The sequence below is a fragment of the Cyprinus carpio genome, chromosome B7 (genome assembly GCF_018340385.1).
Source record: "Cyprinus carpio isolate SPL01 chromosome B7, ASM1834038v1, whole genome shotgun sequence".
Classification (NCBI taxonomy): Eukaryota; Metazoa; Chordata; class Actinopteri; order Cypriniformes; family Cyprinidae; genus Cyprinus; species Cyprinus carpio.
The window spans coordinates 38,836,652-38,862,729 of NC_056603.1; the positions used below are offsets into that span (position 1 = coordinate 38,836,652).

Consider the following 26,078-nt stretch of genomic DNA (forward strand, 5'->3'; position numbering starts at 1 on the left):
ACTCAACTTGGGGTATGGCGGCCTCCAAGGCCTTATCAGTGGGCGTGGTCCTTCAAGATGTTTGTGCTTTGTCCTCTCCGCACACATTCATCCATTTCTACAGCCTGGACCTTACATCTACCCCATGGCCCCAAGTACTCTTGTCTTGATGTGCTTGCCAGATACACACCAGACAGGAATTTGCTCGTATGGTCCAGTGGGTATTCTCATTCCAAAATTCGACGCAGCTCGAGTTCCTGAAGGGGAACGTCTCTAGGTTACGTATGTAACCATGGTTCCCCAAAGGGAACGAGTTGCTGCGTCTCCCTGCCATACTCCCTGCGTCCCTGCAGGCACTCGCTTCCGCAGAAGCTAACATGTGCTCTTACTGGATGCACCTTTATTCTTCCTGGTTGCTCATGTCACCCCGCTCATGACGTCTCGCTTCTCTAGTGGACTGATTTCACACATGCTTGAAAACGTGGCCTCGCCGAGGGCATTCCAAAAGCGTTCGACGCAGCGTCTCGTTTCCTTCGGGGAACCATGGTTACATACGTAACCTCAAGATGTTTTCAATGACCAAATGCAAAATGCTGCTAATGTGTGGAAAGAGGCCAAAATGAATAGAAAATATTTTCAAACATATTGCAGTTGTGTGGAGGAGGCCTCGGTAGGCCTATCACTGTGAAATATCAACCCATAACTGTTCATTAATCATCGACTATCTTCAGGTAAAATCAAGTGTAATATTTTTGTCATTGATATACTTTGTTAATATTTTGAATTTGATTTTATTTTTATGTTTTAAGGTTTCAAGTTTGAGTTTATTTAGTTTCAGTAATTCAAGTTAAACTAAATTAAAATTAGAAATATTGTTTTGGTAACTACCTAAAATAAAATAAGTTTACGTTTTTTAATATTTTATTTTATTTCATTTCAGTTAATACTTATTTTATTTCAAGTAATGTTTTTTTATTTAGTTTTAGTTCAAATTAATAATACTGGTCACATCAAGTCTATACTATACAGGTTGTTTCAAAGCAGCTTCAACAGGAAAAATAACAGTGTCAATGTTGTAAAATTCATAAATTTTGAAAAAAAAATTGATTTCAGCTTTAACGCAGCTCTATATTAGACAACAGTGTCATAATTCAGCTCAATTTAGCTCAGTGTTGTTTCAGTTTAGTTTAGTAAGTGTCGATGTTGTAAAGTTTGTGTTATTATCCAGCTTAATTCAGTTCAAATGTTCTCATTCAATAGTGTCAGTACAGTTAAATTGATAATATTACTGAATATTAATGGTCTTAAATATCTTCTTTTTTTAAATATAATATATAATTATATTCAGTATCTTCAGATAGGCAGTATTCACTGTGGACTTTGCCGCTGGTTTAACTGAGCATCTGTGAACCAAAAATAATGGGCTTGTAATACTGGTAGAGTGGCATGTTTGTGCTGCATTAGTTTACCTCCGTCACTTTCTCTCTTTCTCAGGGTTCAGGAGGAAGGAATTTCGTGGCAAACTGGCCATCGCCATAACAGCAAACTTTATCAACAGAAACACCACCGCTGAGGCAAAGGTCGAGGAGATAAGCGGAGTTGCCTTCATCTTCAACCAGAAATTCTTTCAGGATCTCAGACAGGAAACTGGTGAGCAATATGTGCCACATTAGCCACTAAAAATACACCACATTAGTCTAAACTAACCATGCAGCTCCCTGGATAATAAAGAAATATCTCCCAACCCTCTCAGCTATGTACTTTCACCTCTTCCCGGCATTTCCCGCAATGTTTTCCATAAGGGTGTCAGTGTTATCTGCTGTTAGGAGCGGCCATATTTCATTTATCGTCCTCTTGCTCTGTTTTGTCACGTAAATGTTATCCTCCGGGGATTATGGGCTTCCTCCCTTCAAACACTTACGTATGCTTTGTATACCTGCCGTGACTCGTACTCCTTTGAAACTGAATTCCTTTAAAATCCTGTATTAAACTCACTCTGACCTCATGAGATTCATTTTGTCATATTACAGGCATGAAGATGTCACAGATGAATATCTCTGACAGATTTAAGTAATACCGCAATTGTGTTTCTTTCGTAGGAATTGATCTAGAGAACATTGTCTACTACAAAGACAACACACATTACTTTGTCATGACAGCTAAGAAGCAGAGCCTGCTGGACAAAGGTGTCATCATTCATGTGAGTTGGTTTGCTTTACTCTGTGGCAAGTGTCGTGTGAACTATTTTTCTTAGCTTCCTGAAAGATCGAGGTACCAGATGCCTAAAAACACAACAAGAGTCCAGAAGCTTATAAACACTCCTAAGGAGCACATACTGTATTTATTAGGGGGACAGAGACAGTCACAAACGTTCTCTAGTACTCTCAGTCCTTGGGCCTCGTCGTTGACGCACATTAGGGTTGTTGGGAATGTCTGTGCTGATCTGGTTCACGCAGTGAGTCGAGTGCTAGAACTGAGTGTGCGGCTGACAGTCTTCACCTATTTTGGATTGCGGCCAGCTTTGGAAAGTCATCCAGTCTTTACTCAAGCCATTTTTTTACACTGTCTGAAGGCAGATATTTAATTTAGTGTCTGTTTTGCAAAGCTCTGGATTTTTCTGGTCAAGGTCATTTCTGCACCACTAGTGCCACCCCCAGTATGTATATATGTACATATCTATACATATTAATATATATATATCAAATATTGATTTCATTTTCATTGAAAATATTTAAGCACCCTAACAACAAGATAAATTTACTTGAGGAACAAAGTTGCATAAGATATTAAGACTTATTTTCAGAGAATATTTTTTTTGTTTGTGTTTTTGGTGTTGTTTTTACTAGCATTTAGTGAGGTCATTTTTAAGGGTGAATGGTAAATAATAGTGTTCAAGGTATATATATATTATTTTTTTATATATATATATATATATATATATATATATATATATCTGTGTGTGTGTGTGTGGTTTTGAAGAACTACACTACTATGTTCTACAAAAGTTTAGATTTAAGGACTCCAAAATGCGGTGTACTTGTCAAGTTATAAAATATTTGACTTAGATCTTGTAAACATGTGAGTGTACATATCTTAATATTTACAATATTAAAATATGAAATAATTTTAAAACATTGATACGTTTTTGGTGATTGTACCATGATTTTACGATTAAATTCATCAAATTTAATTAGGCATTTTACAGCCTGAACATGAATTATTAATTTTACATGCTAAAATTATCTGATATTTTAAAACTTACTGACCTTGATACACACTCATAACTGTATTTTTGTTTTCTACATGTTCCTTCATGTTTGTCACACTACATGACTTTATTTTAAACATTTATAATATTTTTAACAAAATTGTTTCAATGTTTAATTTTTCTAAATAATAATAAAAGTTTATAAACTAATAATATCCTTTTAATAAGACTTGAATGCATACTTTTCAATTTATTTGGAAAATATATCCATGAAAAAATTGACCATCTTCACCCTTAAACTAAAAAAGTTTTGTTTTTTCCTTTGGTTAAAAAGTGTTTTAGCCTTGATGATCTGTCTCCATTCTTGTACTGAATAAGAACTTTTTACAGTTTAATCCCTGTCATCAAGTCCCACCTTATGTTTTTTCAAAGTATCGGTTTCATTCAAAAATGTCATATTTTGGAAGTAAAATGCATTGTATATGATGTTTCATGTTGACCAAAGAACCAGCTATCACAGCGCATAATCTATCAGTTGACATTAGTTTTGACTTGCTAGCAGTCTTACTGTATATTGTAGCAAATTAGCTCAAAAGGGAAATATATATAAATAATTACAATTAATTATATCAGCAGCCAGTAGGAACTGTAGCAGAATTAATATTTTCATCGACTAATCTGTTTGTCCAGCAAACATTCAGTGTAAATTCATATCATCTCTAAGAAAGGATATTTTCGTGGCCACAAAAAGTATCTTTCCTACAGTATTAATGCATTGTAGCATGTAGATGGATCAGAATCGTAAAGGGACTTTATTCACAAGCAGGACCAAAAACTCACACAGAGTCAGTTAACCTTTGAGTGAAACCATCAGCGCCGTTTTAAAATGGTCTATACTAAACCTCTGTTTCATTTAGTTAAATGTATGATACTTGCATTGCCTTGGTCATTGAAGAGTGTCCGGATGCAGTCATGAACTCCAAAGATGTTCTGACTCGATGGCGATTGGGAGTTTCTTCCCAGGTGGAAAGTGAAGAAAAGGCTAAGAGAGACATCATAAGTGTGATCTATCATAAGCATGCATAAAACAGTATACAATACACAAGAGCATACAGTATACAAGGAGGTAGTAATCATACACAAAGACCTGGGGATATGTATGATAGGAAAGAGAAATATTTGTCTATGAATAAATGAAAGAAGTCATTTCCTATAGCAGTATTTGTCTGTTCTAGAGAGAATTGAGTAGGGAGGAAGATTCTCTCTACATACTTTTAGGTCGTAAAGTTTATCTGATCTGGCTGAGGTGTCCGGGCCTGGAGATCATTCACAGATATATAGGCACCAAGTCTGGTGTTGGGTGAGGGGTCTGTGATTGTTTGTTAATTTAATGAATAATTGATTTGTTAAATCTAATGAACAATTGTGTGTCTGATTGAATATCAGACTACAATATTTGGTATGATAACTTTTTTTTTTGTATTTACTAGGATTATATCGACACTGAGGCACTGCTGAACAGTGAAAACGTGAATCAAGAGGCTTTGCTGGCATACGCACGAGAGGCAGCCGACTACGCCACCCACTACCAGCTGCCCACGCTGGACTACGCCATGAACCACTGCGGTCAGCCTGATGTGGCCATGTTCGATTTCACGTGCATGTACGCCTCAGAAAGTGCCGCTCTTGTCCGGGAGAGGTTTGGTCACAGTGTGCTGGTGGCACTAGTGGGGGACAGTCTTCTAGAGGTGAGGAGGATACATTACTGTGCAGTTATACTTAAATAATCATTCTTGTGTTTATTTATATTTATGATTATTACGTTTGATTCTGATGATGTTTTTGTGGTTGTCTGTCTTACTGTAGCCCTTCTGGCCTATGGGGACCGGCTGTGCCCGCGGCTTCCTGGCAGCCTTTGACACGGCTTGGATGGCAAAAAGCTGGGCGCAGGGTAGAAATCCACTCGAGGTGCTGGCAGAGAGGTCAGTGAAGGTCAAATTTAACATGTGCAAACAATAAATGCACACACAGTCACACAGCTCCATATGAATACACCACCATGTTTTCATCTATAATACATGACTATTTGGTCATACTGAAATGATGAATGAATGAATAAATAAATCAGTAATCAATGTATACATATATATATATATATATATATATATATATATATATATATATATATATATATATATATATATATATATATATATATATACATATTCAGATTTCAAAGATGTTGAAAGTGTTAATATGCACTTAAAACACTATTAATAGCTTGTTTATGTAATTGTTTTGTTTTTATTCTTCTAGGGAGAGTCTGTACCGCTTGTTACCTCAAACAACACCTGAAAACATCGCCAAAAACTTTGATTTGTACACCATAGATCCGGGAACACGCTATCCCAACCTTAATTCAAACTGTGTCAGGCCACACCAGGTGAGATGACATTACTATCTGTGCAGAGTATATTGTCATTAAAAAAATCACATGGTAAAATCACTGCAGTTCACAACCTCAAGTGAGCTATTGCTTTTATAAAGCACCTACGACTATGAGGATAAATAAACTAATACACTGCTGTGTATTATTAACGACATTTTTCTTAATGTTTATTTTTAAAGAAAGTCTCTTATGTTCAGCAAGGCTGCATTTATTTGATCAAAAAAGTAATATCATGTATAACAATAATATCGTGCAATATTATTGCAATTTAAAAACATACTTACTGTATGTAAAAACTACAAATAATTAAATAAGCCTAACTGTAGACTACTTATAGTTGCCAAGTAACAAGGCTTTAAACATGGCTCATCCAATCAGTATTTAGAGATGTAAATAGGAATTTTTTTATAGTCACTGTCATTGAAGCTATCATTACCATTACTATTTATTTTTCTCCTTTGTAGGTCCGCAGCAACTATATCTGTGGAGAGATGAAGCCGTGCTCTCTGGAACGGGCCGCCACCATACGCCGCCCTGTCAACTTGGCCAGGCGAGGTTAGAAGGAACTTCTAATCAGTCTAACACATATATATAATTATCCTCTGCTCTTTTACTTGAGTGCACCATACAAGTGTTCCTCAAGAGTTGCCACCACTGTATATGAGAGCTGAGATTTGCATATGATAATCATAGGCAACAGGCAAGTAACGCGAGTTAAGACGAGTGTTTACAGCATTCCTACCTTCTGCAGATAACAGGCAGCTCCTGTTTTAGAAACGTTCTCAAAACAGCAGAGCGAGCGCACTCCTCCCACGATGTGGCAGGTTCAGGGAGAGGTGGAATTTATCTCTGCTGAGGGAATTCGACCCAGAGTGAGATTTTTTATTACCAGCAGAGCCAAAGTGAGAAGATTACTAGCCTAAGTAAAGTATGTTCATGCTGCTTGTTTTCATACAATAAAAAGTAATGACAGTGGGCTGTAAAAACAACTTTTAAGAATTGTACACTATATTCAAAGTCTTCTCAGGCCCCTGCCACTGTCGGCTTTTGTTCATTGAAAACAGCAGCATGAACATTTCTCTAAGTATCTTTATTTGTGTTCCAGAGAAGAAAAAAAAAGGTCATACAGGTATTGAAGGACATGCGAATAAGTAAACAATGACTGAATTGATATTTTTTGGTGAACTATCCTTTTAATGTAATGTCTTTTTTAATGTCTTTGACATTGAAACTTTCTATTAAATACATAGATACTAAAATACACACTACTGTTAAAAAAATATTATTTTTAAATGTCTCGTATGCTTAAAAGTCTTCATTTATTTAACTGAAAATACAGTAAAAATAGTGATACTGTGAAACTATTTAAAATAACTTTTCTATTTTAAATAATAAAATGTCTTAAAAAATCTTCAGATTTTTAAGCATTCTGATATGCTGATTTGGCGCTCTATTATTATTGCTACTATATTTTTGTGGAACTCATGATACTTTTTTTTTTTTAGAATTATTTGATTCAAAAATTCTAAAACAAATAGAACATACAAAAACTGATAATGCTTGATAATAGTTAGAAATGTTTCATCAGCATATTAGAGTGATTTCTGAACAATCATGTGACACTGAAGATGGAGTAATGATGCTGGAAATTCAGCTTTGCCATCACAGGAATAAATTACATTTTAAAACATATTCAAATAGCAAACAATTATTTTAAATTGAAAAAACATATTGCAATATTACTGTTTTTATTGTATTTTTTGTCAAATAAATGCATTATGTTGAGCATAAGATACATCTTTCAAAAATATATATATAAAAAATCTTAATTATTCCAAACTTTTGACCAGTAGTGTACATCAGTTAGAAATGTGCTGTACATGAACTTTTCTGCTTAACTTCCTCTATCCTTGGCTAAATTAGCCTCTTAACAGGAAACAGAAAAAGCAGCAAAGACAGAAATACCACATATCTTTAGGTTCTGGTCATGCTGCTGTTTCCTGAATCAATAACAATAAATCCTTTCCGCTATTGCTGTTCTTTTGAGCTTGTTGACATATGGCTTTACTGCATCTGAAAACAGTTGTTAGCTGTTAAGTTCACACACTACTCTGAAACAAATAATACAGAGTGTGTTATGTAAGAGGAGCATTATGCTGCTGCGAGATTGATGAGGCAAGTTCAGACACCTGACAAAGAGAAAACGTCACCTTGACTTTCAGTCCAGATCAACCTTTGTATATATTTTCAAAAAAGCGAAAGTCTCAGGTTCTCAGAGTTTTTGGGTTGATCAGTTTTTAAATAACATTTTCCTCTGCTTGTGTGTGTGTGTTTAACAGAGTCTGAGATCAGGCCGAGTCGGTTACTGACGTGGTGTCAGAAGCAGACAGAGGGCTGCAGGGGTGTGAATGTGACTGACCTCACTTCCTGCTGGAGCAGTGGCCTGGCTCTCTGTGCTCTCATACATCGTTTCAGACCACAGCTCATGTAAGATTCTTTACAGCATCTCTCTTCTGCAGGAAACATCATCAGAACACTGTCTTTCCCTTTTATACATTTTCATTTAATATCTGTAACTAATATCATGATCAGTAGAATCACTTAAAGTATTGTGTCTAAGTATTATATGACTGACACTTACATAGTACTATGATACAATGTAGCTGTATGATAACCATTATTCATATACAGTACCATGCTGTTAACGTGGTACCCCAGGGTAATTAATAGAATACTGTGGTATTACCATGGTGTATGTTTAAATATTGCCATGGTACCTTGTGCAAAAAAAAAAAAAAAACGTGCTAAACAACAGTGTCTTTAGTACATGTTTTCTAGATTGTCCAGAATTAGGTGTAAACATGGTATTACAACAGTGCCATGTCCAAAAAATGCATTGTATTGGTATTACCATGGCACAAAGTATAAAGCATAGTATTACTATTCTACCTGCTACCATGTGCAAAAAATAAAAAATAAAATAAGATAAAAACAAACAAACAAACATAGTATTACCATTTTCCAGTACCATATGTTGGTGATATCTAAAAAAAACAAAACAACAAAAAAAAAACATGGTGCCATGCCCACAAACCCTTTTTTAAAAAACATGGCATTGGTACAGTATTATCATAATTGTACAAAGTGATAAAAAACAAGGAATTACTACCATGTGAAAAAAACAACAACAACTTGGTTTTAACATTACAGTACCTTTTTCACAGATGGTAATACTAATGCCATGTTTTTAAAGACATGGTACCATGTTTTATGGAAATCATACAAGGGCAAAATTATGTTTATTTAGACTTGGTACCTTGTTAAAATAAATATATTTCTTAAAAAAAAAAAAAAAAAAAAAACATGGCATCAAGTCTGAAAAAAACATGGTATTGCTCTGGTATGATATCCAGAAACATGGTACTATGTCTTTAAAAACATGGCATTGGTATTACCATCTGTGAAAAATTACCAAGGCAATTTCTCAACAACCATGGTATTACATCAGTACTATATCCAGAAAAAATACATATATAAATCACATGGTAATACCAAGGTGGCGTGTCCAAATAAACATTGTACATATCTTAAAAACATGTTTTTTTCATAGTTTCATATCATATCATATCATATCATATCAGTGCTCCTGTAGCTCAAGTGGTAGAGCATTGCCTTACCAAGTGCAAGGTTGTGGGTTCGATTCCCCGGGAACACATGATAGGTAAAAATTGATAGCCTGAATGCACTGTAAGTCGCTTTGGATAAAAGTGTCTGCTAAATGCATAAATTTAATTTTTTAATTTAATTTTTAAATTTAATATCATATCATATATCAAAAAAACATTAACATGGTATGGATAATATTGATAACCGTGATAATTTAGCTCACTATAATCATGATAAGAAATGTTCATACCGTTACATCTCTAGGTACTATATCCCAAAAAAATAAACAAATATAAAAACAATGTGCATGTATAAAAACCATGGTATTATTACCTTGATATCATATCCAGGAAAAACACTAAAACATCATGGTGTCAAAAAATTTAATTTGTAATATATGATAATATTGTCAATTCTAAAGGATGAATCAGGCTGTCCCTAATAAAACAGTAGTTTACATGACACTTTGATAATGTTCATCTGATGAGTGAAACATTAGCAATCGAATTAAGTTGTAAGCACATTTAATAAATATTTGGTCTGCTTCCTGACATACCCACAAAACACATTCTGTTTTGGCAACCATACCAGTCAACTCTTCTGTATGTTTATTAGCTTTTGCCTTTGCACAGTTAGTTACTGTGTGATCCTAAACATAAGCAAGCCATGTGGAAAGCACTTTGACCCCTTGAGAGATTGCGTTCCCTTGTTACAACTTTTTTCCTTCAAAAACAGATATCCTGCTACATGATACTTATTCATCTAAACAGCATGACTTTTAAACTTCAGCGTTCTTGGCTGAGAAAGCGTTTGAACAGCATAACCATGTGCAACATTTCACACACTTTATCAAGGGCCATTTTTCAAGTCTGTCATTTAAGATGGTCAAAAGTAGCTTAAAGAAAGCAGAGAAGTTTCACAGCTGCACATTGTCCTTTCTTTGCATAAATGTCAAGAGGGCAGCTTGTTTAATTCAGGTCCCATGATCTCTGCTCTTATCACATTGTTTCCTGTAGTGATTATGACTCTCTCAATGAGCAAGACTGTGCCAAAAACCTTCAGCTGGCATTTGATGTGGCGGAGAAGGAGTTTGGCATTAAGCCTTTCATCACAGGGAAGGAGCTGGCGGCAGGTCAGGAGCCGGACAAGACCAGCATGGGCAACTACCTCTCCAAGTTCTACGAGCTCTTCCGGGGAACGCCTCTACCTCCCTCAGGTAGATCATTAACTCTTTCTTTACAACCATATTAGGATCACTGGCTGTGTTTGGAATGGTAAACTAGTTTAATACTTGTGCCGAATACTTTTATGCAGAATCAAGTACACTACTGTTTAAAAGTGGGTCTGTAAGGTGTAAAGTTTTATAAACATAAACATTTTATAAAACTGCAATATTTTGAACAATTATTATAATTCAATAATTGTTCATACATTTTTTTCAGGACACTTTGATTAATAAAAAAGTTTAAAAGAAAAGTATGTACCAATTTTGTAACATTATAAGTGCATTTACTGTCACATTTGAATTGAATGCATCAATTAATGGCATCCTTGCTGAATAAAAGTATTAATTAAAAATATACATATATACAATAAGGTCTCCTGAGATTTAATAAAATATAAACAAATATTGCAAAAATATTGAATTTAAAAATAATTATTTTTTTACTTCCAAGATGGACAAAACTTGCTTAATTAAATATGCATAAATATCTAGCATACTAGTATTTGAACATTTCTCCTTGCCTTTTGGGGAATTGAAAGTTAAAAAGAACAGCAAATCATTGAAATAAGAGATCTTTTGTGACATAAATTAATGCTGTTAAATCGATTAATCGTGATTAAGCGCATTCAAAATAAAAGTTTGTTTACATATATACCTGTATGTGTGTGTATTTATATATACATATATATACACAGTACACACACATATATTATGTAAACACAAACTTTAATTTTTGATGCGGTTAATCACGATTAATCGATTGGACAGCACTATTATAAATGTCTTTACTGTCACTTTCAATTTCCCTCATCAGTTTAATGGATGAAATTACTGAATAAAAGAATGAATTTAAAACAAAAGATCTTACTGACTCCAGACTTTGAACGATAGTGTACTGTACATGATCAGTTCAATTTGGTATTCAATATTCACTTATATTTCACATCAAACATAGACAAAGTCTCATAATTCATGGACATTATCACAGACATTTTCAGCTGTAATATACATTACATTGTTACATTTAGCCCATTAACGGTTTTCAAAAATGAACCTTTTACACTGTCCAAAACCTGTTACCTGTTTTGAGTGTGTCTTCCACCTACTTTGCATAAGGTGTGTCCATTAAGGAAACACAAAATGCATTTATGGAAAACCCCTAAAGAGAAGCATTTTATCTGGCCTTTTGCACTCGAACATTTGTGTTACACAATTCCTTCTGTCACGGAGTCATGCCAGGAATGCATGTCTGTCTGAAACCAGGTTACCGCCCTGCAGATCTGCACATCACCACATTGGAGGAGGGCATAAATACTCCACATTATATATTGTCTGGCCTCATAGACTTTAATACAGCAGAAGCAAATCCATACCCACCACCCCCACCCCCGAACCACGATTGTGCCCCTGCGGAGGCATTGTTCTAGAACAATCAAGCTGCAATTTGAGGCTTTTATGTTGTAAAGTGATGTGTGTTTGTTTACAAAGCATATTTGTTGTAGTTGTTTATTCTCAAATACCATGCAAATGTTTGTCATGTGGTTTATTGTAGATTCAAAGCGAGATGGTGATGCAAATAATGAAAAATGTCCATCAGGTTCTTCCAGACCTGTTTACAAGTCATTGAGTTTGCTTCAGCCTCGTAAACGCATACCCAAGGTAGTATACAATGGATTTGATTTATTACAAGCACTTTTACAGTTTCTGTTTGGTGAACTTTCTTATTTTGTTGAAGTTTTGACATCACCTTCTACAGAAAAATATAACTTATTGTTCCTTAGAATGACAAAAAGACTGAAGATAATGATGCCATATACAAGAGAAGACGGAAAATTAGTTACTTAGAAGAGGTCAGTATTATAGTTTATATTAACATACGAGTAAAAGCATGTGAAACTAGAACTGCTCTCTGATTGGTCCACTTCTCTTCCAGCCAATCAAATCCATCAATCAGAGTTCTTCTGCATTCAATGAGGGGCGGGAATTGAAAGAAAACAAGGTCAAGTTTATGGCCACTCAGCTTCTAGCAAAATTTGAAGACAGCACAGCAAGCTGCTCTATTCGCAGACAGGTAAATACTATTTTATCTGAACTCACGGCATCAGCTGAAGATTTACATTACATTTTCATAAATTAATCTGACAGTGAATATCCTGTCATTGTTTACTCTGTCTTATATCATTACACTTCCGTTTTTTCTTCAGTGGAACACAAAAAGAGCTATTTTGCCTAATGTTCTTGCTGCTCTTTTCCGTATAATAAAGGTGAAGGCTGTAGAGCTCCAAAATACACTGTAAAAGCACTCTATATGTTTTGTGCGCAAAACTGTCTGAAACCATACAATAGAATTTTGTAACGGACTGAATTTTTTATTGTCATTCACAGAAAATCTCTGCTGGTACTCTAAAGTATCTTTCACAAACACTGAAATATGATACATCATGATGTGTTGTACAAGGTTTGACATCAGATATGGATCTTAATGGTTTAAGGCATATTGGTTTCAAATTCTAAGAAAAATAATGGCAAAATTAAAGGGATAACATTTATTTTACATTTTGGCTTTCTGAGTATTTCTGTGCTTAGTTAATCTCTTCTTTCTCTTTTCTTCCCTCTGTCCCTCTGACCCTGGCTTCCTTTTCTCTGAAACTGTTCCTGGTATAATGATTTCAGGCTGACTCTAATGATGAGAGGCCTCCAAGACCTCCATCGCTCGATATGACCGATAGCCCTCTCTTTAACATTATCAAGAAGAAAGTCCCACCACCCCCACCCCCTAAAAAACAGGTAGAAAGTCCAAAGTCAGTGTACACCCACAAACAATACTTATAAAAAGTACCTTTTATCACCTGGTTTTAGCTGTCACATAATCTAAATAAAGTATTTTTGATAATATTCATCTTTTAAAATTCTAAACTCTTTAGACTGTTTTCTAAGAACTGTTCTTTAAAAGGTTCTTTAGGGAACATCTCGGTTACATGTGTAACAATCGTTCCCAGAAGGAGGGAATGGGGACATCACATTGGTGACCAGTGGATGAGCCAGTGGACATTGGCATGAGGAATTCACATCTGGCTGCCACACCCCGCAGCGCGGGTATAAGAGGCAGCAGGTGCACCGTATTCATTCATGTTTTTGCTGAGGATCCGAGCCAATGACCTGGCAGCTCAGCAGTGGAACAGCAACTGTGGCGACAGGACATGATTTCTCCGTTCCCTACTTCAGGGAAAGAGGGTTACACATGTAACCAAGACGTTCCCTTTCAGTCGGTCAGTCTCGACTTCACGTTGGTGACAGACGAATTGGGAATCCCTGTGCAGGCCTCCTGAACCTTCCTTTAAGGTAAACGATACTGCGGGCTCTACGCAGTGAAGGTCGACTACTGCTGTTCCTCGAGCAACCCAAACAGTAGGACTTGGATAACACTGGGAAAGCGTGCCCTTCCTACTTGGAGTCACCTCCTCCCAGAGGGGGTTGAATGACATTTACTCATGTAAAGTTACCTAAAAGGGTCCTATTGCACATTGAAATCTCTGAGATGGCTCAGGCTGCATCATCTAGAGATGGCAGAGTGTAGTCTGCCAGGGGAAATACGGCCCCAGTAACTGTACTGTGGAAATACACATATGAGATCCCTACAGGGCCACTCATATGGGCACTAGCCTCACACCAGATTTCAGGAATTCATTGGATGAAAGGCCTGGCGCCAGACACTCCGCCACGTCCAGCCACCAGAGTGCTGGAGGACTCAACAGGTTTGCCTGGTTAGGGAACTCTCTGGAGAAATAGGCTTTATGGATGCCACAAGCCGACTCTCCACCCTCTCAGTGCCACTACCCGTTTGAGGTGAGAGCCCGCTGGCAAAAAGGAGGAGGGAAGTGATCCTGTGATGCACAGTCCACCAGTCCACTCTCCTCCTCTTGGGACCCAGAGATTGAGGAAACTGCTCTTTTTCAGAAGTTTTGGGTACCGCTGGCTGCTGGGCCAGCCGCAGAACACAAACAAAATGAAACAAAAGATTCTCCACAAGGCCCTCCTCCAAAGGAGGAAGTGGAGCGGTCACCATCTCCTGATGAACAGTCCCCTCCATCTCCAGGTCACCCATCTCAGGGCCTCTTGCACTTGCGCTTGGCACCATGTTTGGCTGGGGCCTGGACGGCCTGGGCTCGACCGTGTCACCGAAAAGGCCGATCTGTGATATGGGAGCATTCGGAAATTACACCTTATCATGCTCTTTCATATCGGCCAGACACAGCCAGAGATGGCGCTCCTGGACCACCAAGGTGGGCATCACACGACCCAAAGACTGTGCGATTACTTTCGTCGCTCGGAGCGCGAGGTCTGGCGCAGTACGTAGTGCATGTAGAACCGCCAGGTCATGACCACCCTTGTGCAGGTTCCTCAGGGCTTTGCCAGCTAGCACTGCCAGTTAGACCTGACAATTACTTACAGGCCCACAAGGGGAGACATGGATCAACCCGCAGAGTGGTAGCAGCCGTAGGACACTGTTTCATGGCCACCAAGTGTTCCACTGAGGGAATGCCCATGTACCCCAAAGTGGCCCTGCCATCGAGGGTGATGAGGGAAGAGGAGCTGCACTATTTGTTTCTGGCAGTAAAAGGTGCCTTCCATGATCTTGTGAGCTCCTCATTCACTTCTGGGAAGAATGGCACTGGAGGGGGCCCTGAGAACCAGCGCAACCCCCACCGACGAACCACTCATCCAGCCTCAAAGGACCGGGACGCGGTGTAGGATTGGGAGGGATGGCACTGGAGGGGGACCTGTGATCCAGCGTCAAAGGACCGGGACGCGGTGTAGGATTCCACACGAACCCGACAAGAGAAAGCTCACCCTCTGATGCAAAGGTCTGGACTCGGGCAACTGCCACTCTGCACCTTCAGCATCCTCCCCGAAGGGGGCAACTCAGCCGAGTCTTCATCCCCAGAGGCAGAGGGAGAGAAGCGGAGTCTTTTATTCAACCCTCTGATGCAAAGAGATCACCATCTGGGCCGTGTCAGGGGGAGGATGCTATCGACTGATACACTCAGGTAACAACCATGAAAGAGGGTATATAAGGATTTTTTAAAAAGACGCTATGTACCGAAGGATACACTCTGTCTTTGGGGGGGTTGAGGGTTGAGGAACTTCCTTTGGTGAAGCCGTCACCGTAATCCACCACCACTCGGCTTCAAAGTGATAAGATGAATGATTGCTGATTGAAGTTCTGCTTCTTATTCTTGTGCTTTTGGTTTGGGGTGCGGGATGCGGTTGTGATTGTGAGTGCCAGTGTCCATTGGCTCGTTTAGTTACACTCGAAGTGGATTGGTCTCTCTGGCGAGATTCACAATTCATCAGTCACCAACGAGACGTAGAGACTGACCGACTGAAAGGGAGCCAAAAATTGTTCTTCTATGGCATTCCTGCAAAACCTCCTTTTTGGAACATTTATTTTTAACAGTGAAATTAGCAATTTAGCATACTCTCTGTAGATTCACTACAAATTTTCCCCAAGATTGGGTATTATCAGTATGACAGCTCATATCCAGCGCTGCCCACATGTACTGTGTGTTCACAGTTTCCATCCATTGCCTGTGTACAACACTCTGAGGAGCCCTCGGCTCTTCTCTTCCCCTCGCTTCATTCCAGTCCTCTGAATCCACGGAGGAAACCACTTCAGCCGACTTACACCCACACTCACACACAATCAGAGGCTGAGAACACAGCTGACTCAGACTCAGGAAATACAGCCACCTGCCACTCAGCAGTGATGGCCATGAGAGCAATGCTCCAGCGCCTCCAGAGGGTGGAAGAGGAGATAAGCCAGGTGAACCACCACCATCTTCCTTCTGGTCTTGTATGTGTATTATAAGTAGGGCTCCTCATTTGTCATTCATTAACATGGACATTAAACATAGTATTTTGTCTTTATTATTTCTGCCAATATTTAGTAAACAAATATTTAAAATACTTGAAGTATTTTTCCCAGGATTAGTGTCAACACTATTATCATCATAAGAATATCTTATTAAAGTAACATACTCTTCACAATTACATTATTGTACCTTAAAGTAGTAAATGCCCCTTTTTATCAATACATTTTGTTTGTCAGGAGACAGATCTTAAAATATCATTCCAGTTACCATGAGTTTTTTGGTCAAGAATTGGTTATTAAAAACAGGATCATTAAATTCTGTTTTTAAAGGGGTCATATGATGCGATTTAAAATTTTCCTTTCTCTTTGGAGTGTTACAAGCTCTTGATGAATAAAGAAGATCTGTGAAATTGCAAAAACTAAAGTCTCAAATCCAAAGAGATATTCTTCATAAAAGTTAACACTCGTCCACGCCCTCCTGAAACGGCTCGTTCTAACACGCCTCTACGTCAGTATGTGGGAAGATTTGCATAATGCTGCACAGATGTTCAGGCATACCTTTTATTCTCGTTGTAGTATTGTTGTTGCCGCCGCTGCCATGTCGTATAGAAGTCGTATAGTGGTTTCACTGTGAAAGCGAAACTACTTTGTTTGGCCTTCCAAAAGAGGATGATATCCGCTTCTGTGGATTGCTGAATCGTCTTTCACCGTGGACGAAGCGGTGTCCAGCCCGGGGTCATCACATGTGGTTGCTGCAAGACCAAGGTACGCTCCTTCGTAGAATCCGCCTGCCGCACCGTATTCAAGCCAACCGCGGCTCACTCTAGGCCTCCGGACTCTGCTCACTCAAGGCCGCGGTGTGTGACGTTGATCCATTGAGAAAGCGAAACTACTTTGTTTTTGCCTTCCAAAAGAAAACACGACTAGAAATCACGTTTATATCACGTTTATAATGGGCTTTATGTTTTTGTCTCGTCGCTCCGGCAGGAAAAGGCTTCACAATATGTTAAGAGGCGTAACATTTCCGTCTCACGCTTGAGGTATTCGGCCAATCACATTGCGCTGGATAGCTGGCCAATCACAGCACACCTCGCTTTTCAGAGAGATAAGCCTTGTGAAAATCGACGCGTTTCAGAAGCGGGGCATAGAGGAGAAACAATAATGTACAGTATGTGGAAAATAATGTGTTTTTTTAACCTTAAACCGCATAAACACATTTCATTACACCAAATACACAAAATAATGTTTTTTTAGCAGCATCATATGACCCCTTTAATGTCAGTAATAATATATGAATAGTAAAAACAGTCAGCACTGTAACTATTAACTTTTCTAAAGGAATAGTAACATCCCAACCTATATTGAGTTTTTACTTTGCCTGAAATGGTGCAGTGCTATTTATTATTACTTAAATACGTTATTTTCTAGACAGAATGTCTACAAGCTATGACAGAAAGGCATTTAATTCCTCTTTTCAAAGTGGAAAACTCACCCATTTCATAGAATGTCCTATTTAATGCATCTACCAATTTTGACATTAAAACTATTTCATTCAGTTCTTTTTTCTTTCTAAAGACTGAGCTATGAATAGCTTTTCATATGTTCTAAAGTCTTTTTAATAGAATATTTCTTTAAAAAAAATTCCAGATGAGATCTTTAGCAAAAATTATGAAAAATAAAGTTACTTAATTGTTTGAGAATATGTATGTTTAGAGGCAATTTCAACCAATTTAAAATGTCAAAATAATCAAGTTAGCAGCATTAAAAAGCATGACATTAATCACAATTGTATTGACAAGTAATAAATGTCAAACACATCAGTGGACAGGGATCTAACCACAGATTTTCCTGTTCACCACAGGCTCAGTCTTTATTCTCTTCCACTTTTTTCTTGCTGTTTCCTTTCTACCGGCTTCACTCAGAGGAAAGCCCAGACTCAAAAGGCCAGGGAGTTTCATAAAAAAAGCATAAAGGAGAAGGCTGTGCATTTGAGCGCTATGTTCTCTGGCGAGGCCTGCTCTCCACATCAGGTGACTATGTTACTGCGTGTGTCGGCTTTCCTCACTCAGCTGCTGTTGCATGCCCTGCGGTTTTGGCCTGTGATCACTGAGTGACTGAGCATCATTTCATGCACCTGCAGTCTTTGCAGATATCATCGCATACTGAGTAATTAATTCCCTGAACCCTCGCTCAACCATAATTGGTTAATAATCTGTCTAGCAGAACAGATGTGGGTCAGCTGAGGACATACTGCAGTGCTCGGTACATTCAAATTACCTGTTTTACTTGAAAAGAGTTAAGAAAGTCAATGAATGCCAGTGGACATCATAACATATTAGGAGGTATTTGGTTGTTCTTTGAAGAAATGGTTGGAATAAAGTTTTCTCTCAACTCTAAGAGGGTCGGTGAAATTCATATGGCTCTCTTAGTCTTATTAATGGGTCTGGACTGCTCAGGGGTCCTGTAAGCGTTTAAATCGATCTCTCAGACTGGAAAAGCAGTTTCTTTGCTTTTTTACTGCACGCATAAGGAGAAACCATCAGTCCAGGTGTCCACAGATGATTCAAACATTCTCATTCTCTGTGCATTTATTATATTTCCTAGCATGTGCTTCTGTAAGAAAATGCAGTGGGTGAAAAAAATACACAAGTTCATTAGATAACAAAAAATCATCTATCTGCAAAAACTGATGCTAGTTCTTCTCTCAGTGAATTGCTCTCTCCGGCTTCATACTGTAACACGCATGTTCTGGGTTTTGTCATCCGTCATTAAAGTGCGGGCCAGACACTCCTCCTTGTAATTTCTATGAACCAGTTGAGTATATTTAGCTTTTGAAAACATTCCAAAGAGTGAGTAACATATGTTGAACAGTCCTCTAGAGCCTTGAAACAACTGCTAAATCTGAATGTATAATTTTAACATTTTCCACAAGGAACTTAAGTTACATAAATAACATAATTAATGTTGCAGGTTTCCTGATTTTGCACAAAGCAGTATATCTTTTTATGTACCCATAGGAAAGAAAAAACACAAATGAGGTCTCTTTCATATATCAGCTTTGTCAGGCAGAAATAAGAGCAAATAAAGAGCAAAAAGAGCAAGAATTAAAGAGATAGTTCAATCAATTACTGTCATCAGTTTCCCTCATGTAGTTCCATAAGACTTGTGAGACTTTTGTTCATCTTTGAAACACAAATGAACATACAGTACTATATTTTGTATGAAACCTGAGAGATTTCTGTCCCTCCATTGAAATACCATGCAACCTAAACTTTGATGCTTAAAAATGTATAAAGTAATTATAAACATAATCCATAATTCATCCATAGTTTAATCCAAGTTTTCTGAAAAGACACAATCACTTTGTGATGAATGTTTGAGCTTCCTCAAGAACCATCGTGATTTGTTCTCATGTTTTAAGGAAGTGCTGTTGAGAATCCATTTACCATATTTAATGGAATGGACTTTCAATGGCGGGACAGAAAGTTTCAGAAGAGATCTCAACATCTCAAACTTTACTTAAAGCAAAGTCTGCAATTAAAATTCAATATATCAAATATGCTAAGACCACATTTTCTGCAGCTATCCATGTTAATTTCACTTCATTTATGTCTATTTTTGTGTTTATTTTTACCATGGAATTTTTGGAGAAACATCAGAGATAAAGTTCTTCACTGTGAGTTAAACACAACTACAAAATCCAAAGAACTCAGGCCTCCTGAGATTTAAAAGAGCAACATTGGAGCAATACATTTTCCTTTGAGTAATGAGTGTTCTGCAATCCAATTTTCTCAGTTCTGAATGTTCATGCTATCTCTGTTCTGGACAGACTGACTCCTCTGCAGTCTGACTTTCCAATCCATCTCCACATTAACCCCACCACACCCAATCCCAGAATGCATTGCTGCTCCCTACAGTGCGTCCTCCCTTGTCCTCTCCTAATCTTGTCTCCTGTCGTCTGAAAGTGCCTGCCATTACTTACACATACACTTCTTTCCATCTCTAATACCACTTAACACTCCTAACACTGCTTGCCCATTTAACAGCCTTTAATGAATCATCATCAATTCATGTCCTCCTCATGCTCTTTCCTCCGCTCCTAATAAACGGATATACCTCAGACTGGGCTGCAAGACATGCAGCTTTGTGAAGAGAAGAGAGAATCAGTGAAAAGCTCAAAGGTGCTTTTTTTTCTGAGACGTTTACACATATGATATAGATTTCATTAGTGCCTGTCCACTTTTTCAGCAGCATTGTTTCAGAAGTATTTCTACCATTCATTTTCCAATAAGGATTTTAAAGTCTTTGTTAAAGTGTTATAAGCCATGAACTTTTTTATTTCTTTTATTTATGATAAAGAAATCCAGCATTTTGAAAGCTCAGATAAAAGAATCTGATCATCATTTTGAAGGTTTCCTTCAACCCATCCATTTTGCTACTAATCCAACTTGCTCCAATTCTCTCTCTTCATGTCTGTGCAGCCTCACTCTTCATCTCTCCATTTCCCTCATTCCATCCCATTGACCACCCCTTCATGCCCTCTCCCACAATGCACTGCTGCTTCCTGTCCTCCTCCACTCATTTCATCCTGTCCCTCTCTGCTGTTGCAGCAGGTAAGGGCACGTGCAAATGTTACACTCTGTCAAAGTCTGCTAAATCTAATTCTTATTTTTCTCCTCTTCCACTGGCATCCATTTGGTTAAGTGTCTAAAACCAAACCATTACATGCAAAGCACTTTATAAAGGAGATACAAGGAGAAACAGTGAGTTCTTCCCATCTGGTGAGTGTTCCCTCGTCGCTCAGCTAAGTTAGGAAATATAATTACAGTGGAAAGGGATTTAGCTTAAGTGTTTTGACATCTGGCATGCTGGAGGTCACCGGCTTAGTCAATCTTCTAAATAATTGTAGGTTATAGTTATCATTACTCTATGTTCAGAGTGCGGCTTTATGACATATTGAATGGGATTTAATTTGTGGTTACAGTTAAGCAGTCACAGAACATCTCATTTTAGGCATCAGAGCGAAACCCAGATCCCCCAGTCAGACGAAAACAGAAACTTTAACGTACCTGATAAGGTATCATGGCACCATCTAAGCTTGCTGTTTTGCATTTTCTGTGACTAAACATATTTGGAAAGTGAAACCAACATGTTTGCATGCCATATAGACAGTGTTTCTTTTATGTCAAGGTATGCAAAAATATATTTTTCCACTGTAAAGTGTTAAACACCTAATGAAATAATTACTTTTGAAAAATAGGCAGTTTAAGATACTTAACTGGTGGTGTAAAAAAGTTGTTCCACACATAGAGCATTCTAAAAAAATGAATTATTATAACTATCAAATGTGTCTGTGGATATAGGGTATTTTCTTAGAGTGCCTCAATCAGTGACTGAAAACCTTTGTGTGATGCTGAATTCACACTGAAAAGTGTCAGTGTAAAGTCCAAGACCAGTGAGCAAAAATTACTTGCCGATACTTTAATAATATTAGAGCATTTGAGCAATCTTCAGATTTAAATAGCAATTTATGTTATTCTATGTAACATATAATCAAAATCTTTATTTCCCTGTTGTCTTATCTGTCTCTCCATCTCTGCTCTGAACAGACCAGTTCTTCCACCATCCATCCTCATCAATCTAACTCCATAACATTTCACCCCATCCCAGAATGCACTGCTCCACTCCATCTTTCCTTTACATTCTGCTCTGCTTCCTCATTACGGTATAGCTGTGGTTTTAACTTTAACACTCGTCCTGTATATGGCCTTAGTTTTAATGCCGTTCAGAGTCATTTCTTGTTAACATACAGTATCAGTATCACTCTGCTCATGTCTCTTTTAAAGCAGTAAATTAAAGCCAGAAATACTTCATTGCATAAACATTCAAGAAGAAGCAAAGTGTAACTCAGAAATGGTGAGTGTTGGGCAAGATAATTGTTTGATTCATTGATTGAAAGTGAAATATGCACCCACTAATGAAACTGCTTTTGTTTTTTAATCACCTTCATGTTGTTCCAAACCTGTGTACCGCTCTTTCTTCCACTGAAGAAATATCTCACTTGTCTCATAATTGAATGCTCCAGGACTAGTTTGAATATGTGGATGTGCAAATGAGATTTGAGAGTTTCAAAGATTTGAGAGTTTCGGTGACTTCTGATTTGGTCTGTAAGTCAGACAAAGCTACTGTATCAGCTTCAAAACACTTGAAATACACCAAAAAATAATTGGTGTAAGAATTACCTTAAAACACTTTCTAGTAAAGAAACAGCAAGTAATATACTGAATAAACAAAATTTTGAATTTTGAAATTTTCTTGGAAAACATACTCCATTAATCTGTTTTATTCATATATATATATATATATATATATATATATATATATATATATATATATATGATATATATATATATATATTTACAGTGTATGGTACAAGTCATATAGACATGGTATTTTGGGATTTTTTTAATATTATCTTTTTTTTTTGGAGCTTGAAAGACCAAATAAAACAAGAATGCTTTCTTGGAAAGAAATTGCTTGGGAATTTCTTCTTTTGAGTTCCATGGAAAAAGAAGTCATACAGGTTTGGAGGAATATGGAGATAATACATTTTCATTTTTGGGCAAGCATTTCATTTAACTTAACCAAAGATGAACATAACATTTGCTGCAATAAACTCTCAAATCTACGTTTTCAGTGTGCCACCAGCAGTAGCACAACATCCTTTACTGTAAGAAAACAAACAGATGTTCCTCAGTCAAATGGAGACTCATATGCTCCCAAACAGGTATATGACCATATCTGTGGAATGACTCTTATCCACAATCTCCCAGGACTCGCATGATGTGCAGTCTGCCTGGAATGAGTCTTCTGTGATATTGTTGGCATGTTGTAGGCAGGACTTGAGAGCACCGATCAGGGCGGCAGCTTTCTTTGATGGACTGTCTCTCTTCACATGGTTGGTTTTCTAATGAGAACATGCCAGTCTCTCTCTCTCTCTCTCTCTCTCTCTCTCTCTCTCTCACACACACACACACACTTGGCTGTAAGCATCCTTACATTCCAGCTGACCACAGAAAGAAAGAGCTTTTCAAAAGTCCTCTCTTCCATTGCCAGATGCCTAACCTGAAACTCTAGCTCCACCCACTGAACAGTTCAAAGTGACTGGATCATTACATAAGTTTTTTTTTAAGTTTTACTTGATGCCTTTAGAAGTATCTCTAGAATGACTGACAACCCTCGTTGTGAGCTCTATTCTAAAACCTGTGTTCTTTTTTATGCAAATTATGATTACAAGGGCAGATTATTGATTAACACAATATTTTATAACTTTTATAACTTTGGAATACTTTTGCCACATTGCATGATTTATTAATTAAAACATTTGGCTTAAGCAGCACATAGGCAGCTCCATATATATGTATTTTCTGATGTAGTAAACTTGCTCGGTAGCTCACCTAGTACAGCATTGCATTTACCATGCAGAGAGCTCAGGTAAGAGTCCTGTCGAACATGAGTCACGACACTCAACAAAAGAACTTAAAACCTCACAGAAGGAGGCTAAAGCAGCATGGTTGCTTCAGAAAATGTGTTTTTTGTTTTTCAAGACTGCTGTTTAATAAACCTGCATTTGCAATGGAGGAAATAAGTGTTATAGTGCCTCTGGCGGATGTGTCCCATGAACAGTTTAGCAAAACGTATATCTGAAGCTACTTATTTTAGGTTTTGTAGAAATGTATCCAGAGTTATATATTTCTAATGAGCCTGAGTTACGTGAACACCTGCCTTCTAAGTCAGCACATATCACTCTGCACAGAAAACACAACATACTCATTTCAGTAGTCTGATGTTAGCATGTTGCTAAGCTAACAACATGAAAAAACAAGCATTAAAATACATATCAAATATTTATTGTGCTATAAAATATTAAAATGAATTTTTAAACAATACTTTACAATATATTAATAAAGTACTGTATACATGTGTAATGCTTTTCAGAATTGCTATCTTGGTTAAGGATGAGTGCAGTGCTACAGTACCTTAAATTTTCCCTTAAACAAGGAGGGGTGTTTGATACATCTTGCCTGTCTTACACCATTTTCCTGTGATGCTTATTTATGCAGCTCAGTGAGTTATGTAATAGAGCAATGCAGTCTGGTTCAAAAGAATCTACCGAATCAATCAAACTCGCTGTCTGACAGAAAGGTTTTCTGAATTCTTTTCCCCAGCATGTCCTCTCATGCTCTGTCTTGTATGCTTTATCCTTCTGTTTCATTCTCTTTTCTCCACTTTCTGTCCCTGCTCTCCCATTGGCTGGTAGCGCACAGTAGGCAAAGTGTCTCTGATAGCGGGTACAAGAGCTGACTCTCTGGTTACCCTCTATGAAAATGATCATAGGCCCCAGGCAAGCAGCTCTGACACTCCGGTAAGCCACAGATCAGCTGGTCAATTGTTTTTAATCTGAAAACAAATATGAATTAATCTAGGAATTTTATGAACTCATCCTGTGTAGTTTAGTGCATTTCATGTTAACATGTACAGTTTGTTCATCATTTACTGACCTTAATGTTGTTACAAATCTGTATGACTATGTTACTTCCCTGAAAGACAGCAAAATGTCCAAGCTTCTTCTTCTTCTTCTTCTTCTTCTTCTTCTTCTTCTTCTTCGACTTCTTCTTCTTTTTTTAATCAAAAACGTATGGGGACTGGAACTATCAAGCTCAAAAAAAATGTTACCATGGTTGCTCATGTAAATTGAGAAAATTAAATATGAAATTTCTCATAGAGGTTTATATACTGTTCAGTAATGCTTTCAAAGAATGGTGAGGAACTATGAAAAATGCAATACCATTTCAAATAAGCTGCATTTTGCATGTTTATTTAAGTCATTATGTGTCATCCATATTATCTCAAAAATTAATATGAATTACAAATTTAGCATTTTTAATTCAGTTTTGTATAAAAACTGAAAGTACTTCTGTGTTTACTTCTGAAATGTACCGTACTTCTGAAATTACCTCGGACTCATTTATAACAGTCAAATCAAGCACACTGCATTGTGGGATACAGTACTGTTTGAATATATACTGCATAATTTTGCCAATTGCAGTAGGTCATACAGATATTGCAGTAGGTTTCAGCATGCTTAATCAACAGTCTTGACCCGTTTTTTTTTTTTTTTTTTTTCAGCCTTCCTTAAAAAGAGAATTTCCTCAGAGTCTGGGAGATCTGTGTCATGCGTGTAAGAAACGGGTGTTTGTAGTGGAGAGGCTCAGCGCGGAGGGATTCCACTTCCACAGGGAGTGTTTCCGCTGTCATACCTGCAGAGCTCCGCTGCGCCAGGGAGGCCATTCCTTTGATTCAGAGGAAGGTACTGTGAAAGTAATGCCTGTAATGCATTCTCACTGTTTCTCATTTAATAGTTCACCCTAAAATGAGTGTTAAGTCATTTACTCACCCTCATATTGCTCAAAACCAGTGCAATTTAATTTTCTGCCTTTTTTCTATAGGGACTGGAGCTGTCAAGCTCTAAAAATTAAAAATAAATCACTATAAAAGTAGTCCTACAGTACGGAGCCCCACACATGGCACACGTGCACGATTTACTATTTTGTTCCCTCGATTTATAAATTGTCTGCACGATTTAGTAAATTGAGGGAACGATTCAGTAAATCGAGGG

General features: G+C 37.5%; 1 protein-coding gene across 23 annotated transcripts in view; it reads left to right on the forward strand.

Annotated features, from left to right (window-relative positions):
* Positions 1–26,078, forward strand: part of mical2a (microtubule associated monooxygenase, calponin and LIM domain containing 2a) — a 57,016-nt gene that overhangs the window by 27,357 nt on the left and 3,581 nt on the right. For 6 of the 23 annotated variants that reach the window (XR_006155269.1, XM_042728567.1, XM_042728571.1 and 3 more), the window contains exons 6-28: positions 1,474–1,629; positions 2,079–2,179; positions 4,678–4,935; positions 5,054–5,169; positions 5,504–5,630; positions 6,101–6,191; positions 7,976–8,123; positions 10,319–10,518; positions 12,080–12,186; positions 12,309–12,377; positions 12,461–12,598; positions 13,201–13,314; positions 16,103–16,351; positions 18,322–18,429; positions 20,506–20,580; positions 20,881–21,012; positions 21,103–21,180; positions 21,384–21,476; positions 22,009–22,124; positions 22,246–22,315; positions 23,097–23,186; positions 24,720–24,824; positions 25,589–25,769. Coding sequence is in view for 19 of the 23 variants with exons in the window: in XM_042728567.1 (XP_042584501.1) it covers positions 1,474–1,629; positions 2,079–2,179; positions 4,678–4,935; positions 5,054–5,169; positions 5,504–5,630; positions 6,101–6,191; positions 7,976–8,123; positions 10,319–10,518; positions 12,080–12,186; positions 12,309–12,377; positions 12,461–12,598; positions 13,201–13,314; positions 16,103–16,351; positions 18,322–18,429; positions 20,506–20,580; positions 20,881–21,012; positions 21,103–21,180; positions 21,384–21,476; positions 22,009–22,124; positions 22,246–22,315; positions 23,097–23,186; positions 24,720–24,824; positions 25,589–25,769 (2,922 nt within the window). In the remaining 4 variants the exon portion in view is untranslated. Of the gene's footprint in view, positions 1–1,473; positions 1,630–2,078; positions 2,180–4,677; positions 4,936–5,053; positions 5,170–5,503; positions 5,631–6,100; positions 6,192–7,975; positions 8,124–10,318; positions 10,519–12,079; positions 12,187–12,308; positions 12,378–12,460; positions 12,599–12,912; positions 13,082–13,200; positions 13,315–16,102; positions 16,352–18,260; positions 18,430–20,505; positions 20,581–20,880; positions 21,013–21,102; positions 22,152–22,245; positions 22,316–23,096; positions 23,187–24,719; positions 24,825–25,588; positions 25,770–26,078 lie in introns of those variants that run through there. The other 17 variants (XM_042728569.1, XM_042728570.1, XM_042728574.1 and 14 more) reach the window with 17 other exon arrangements.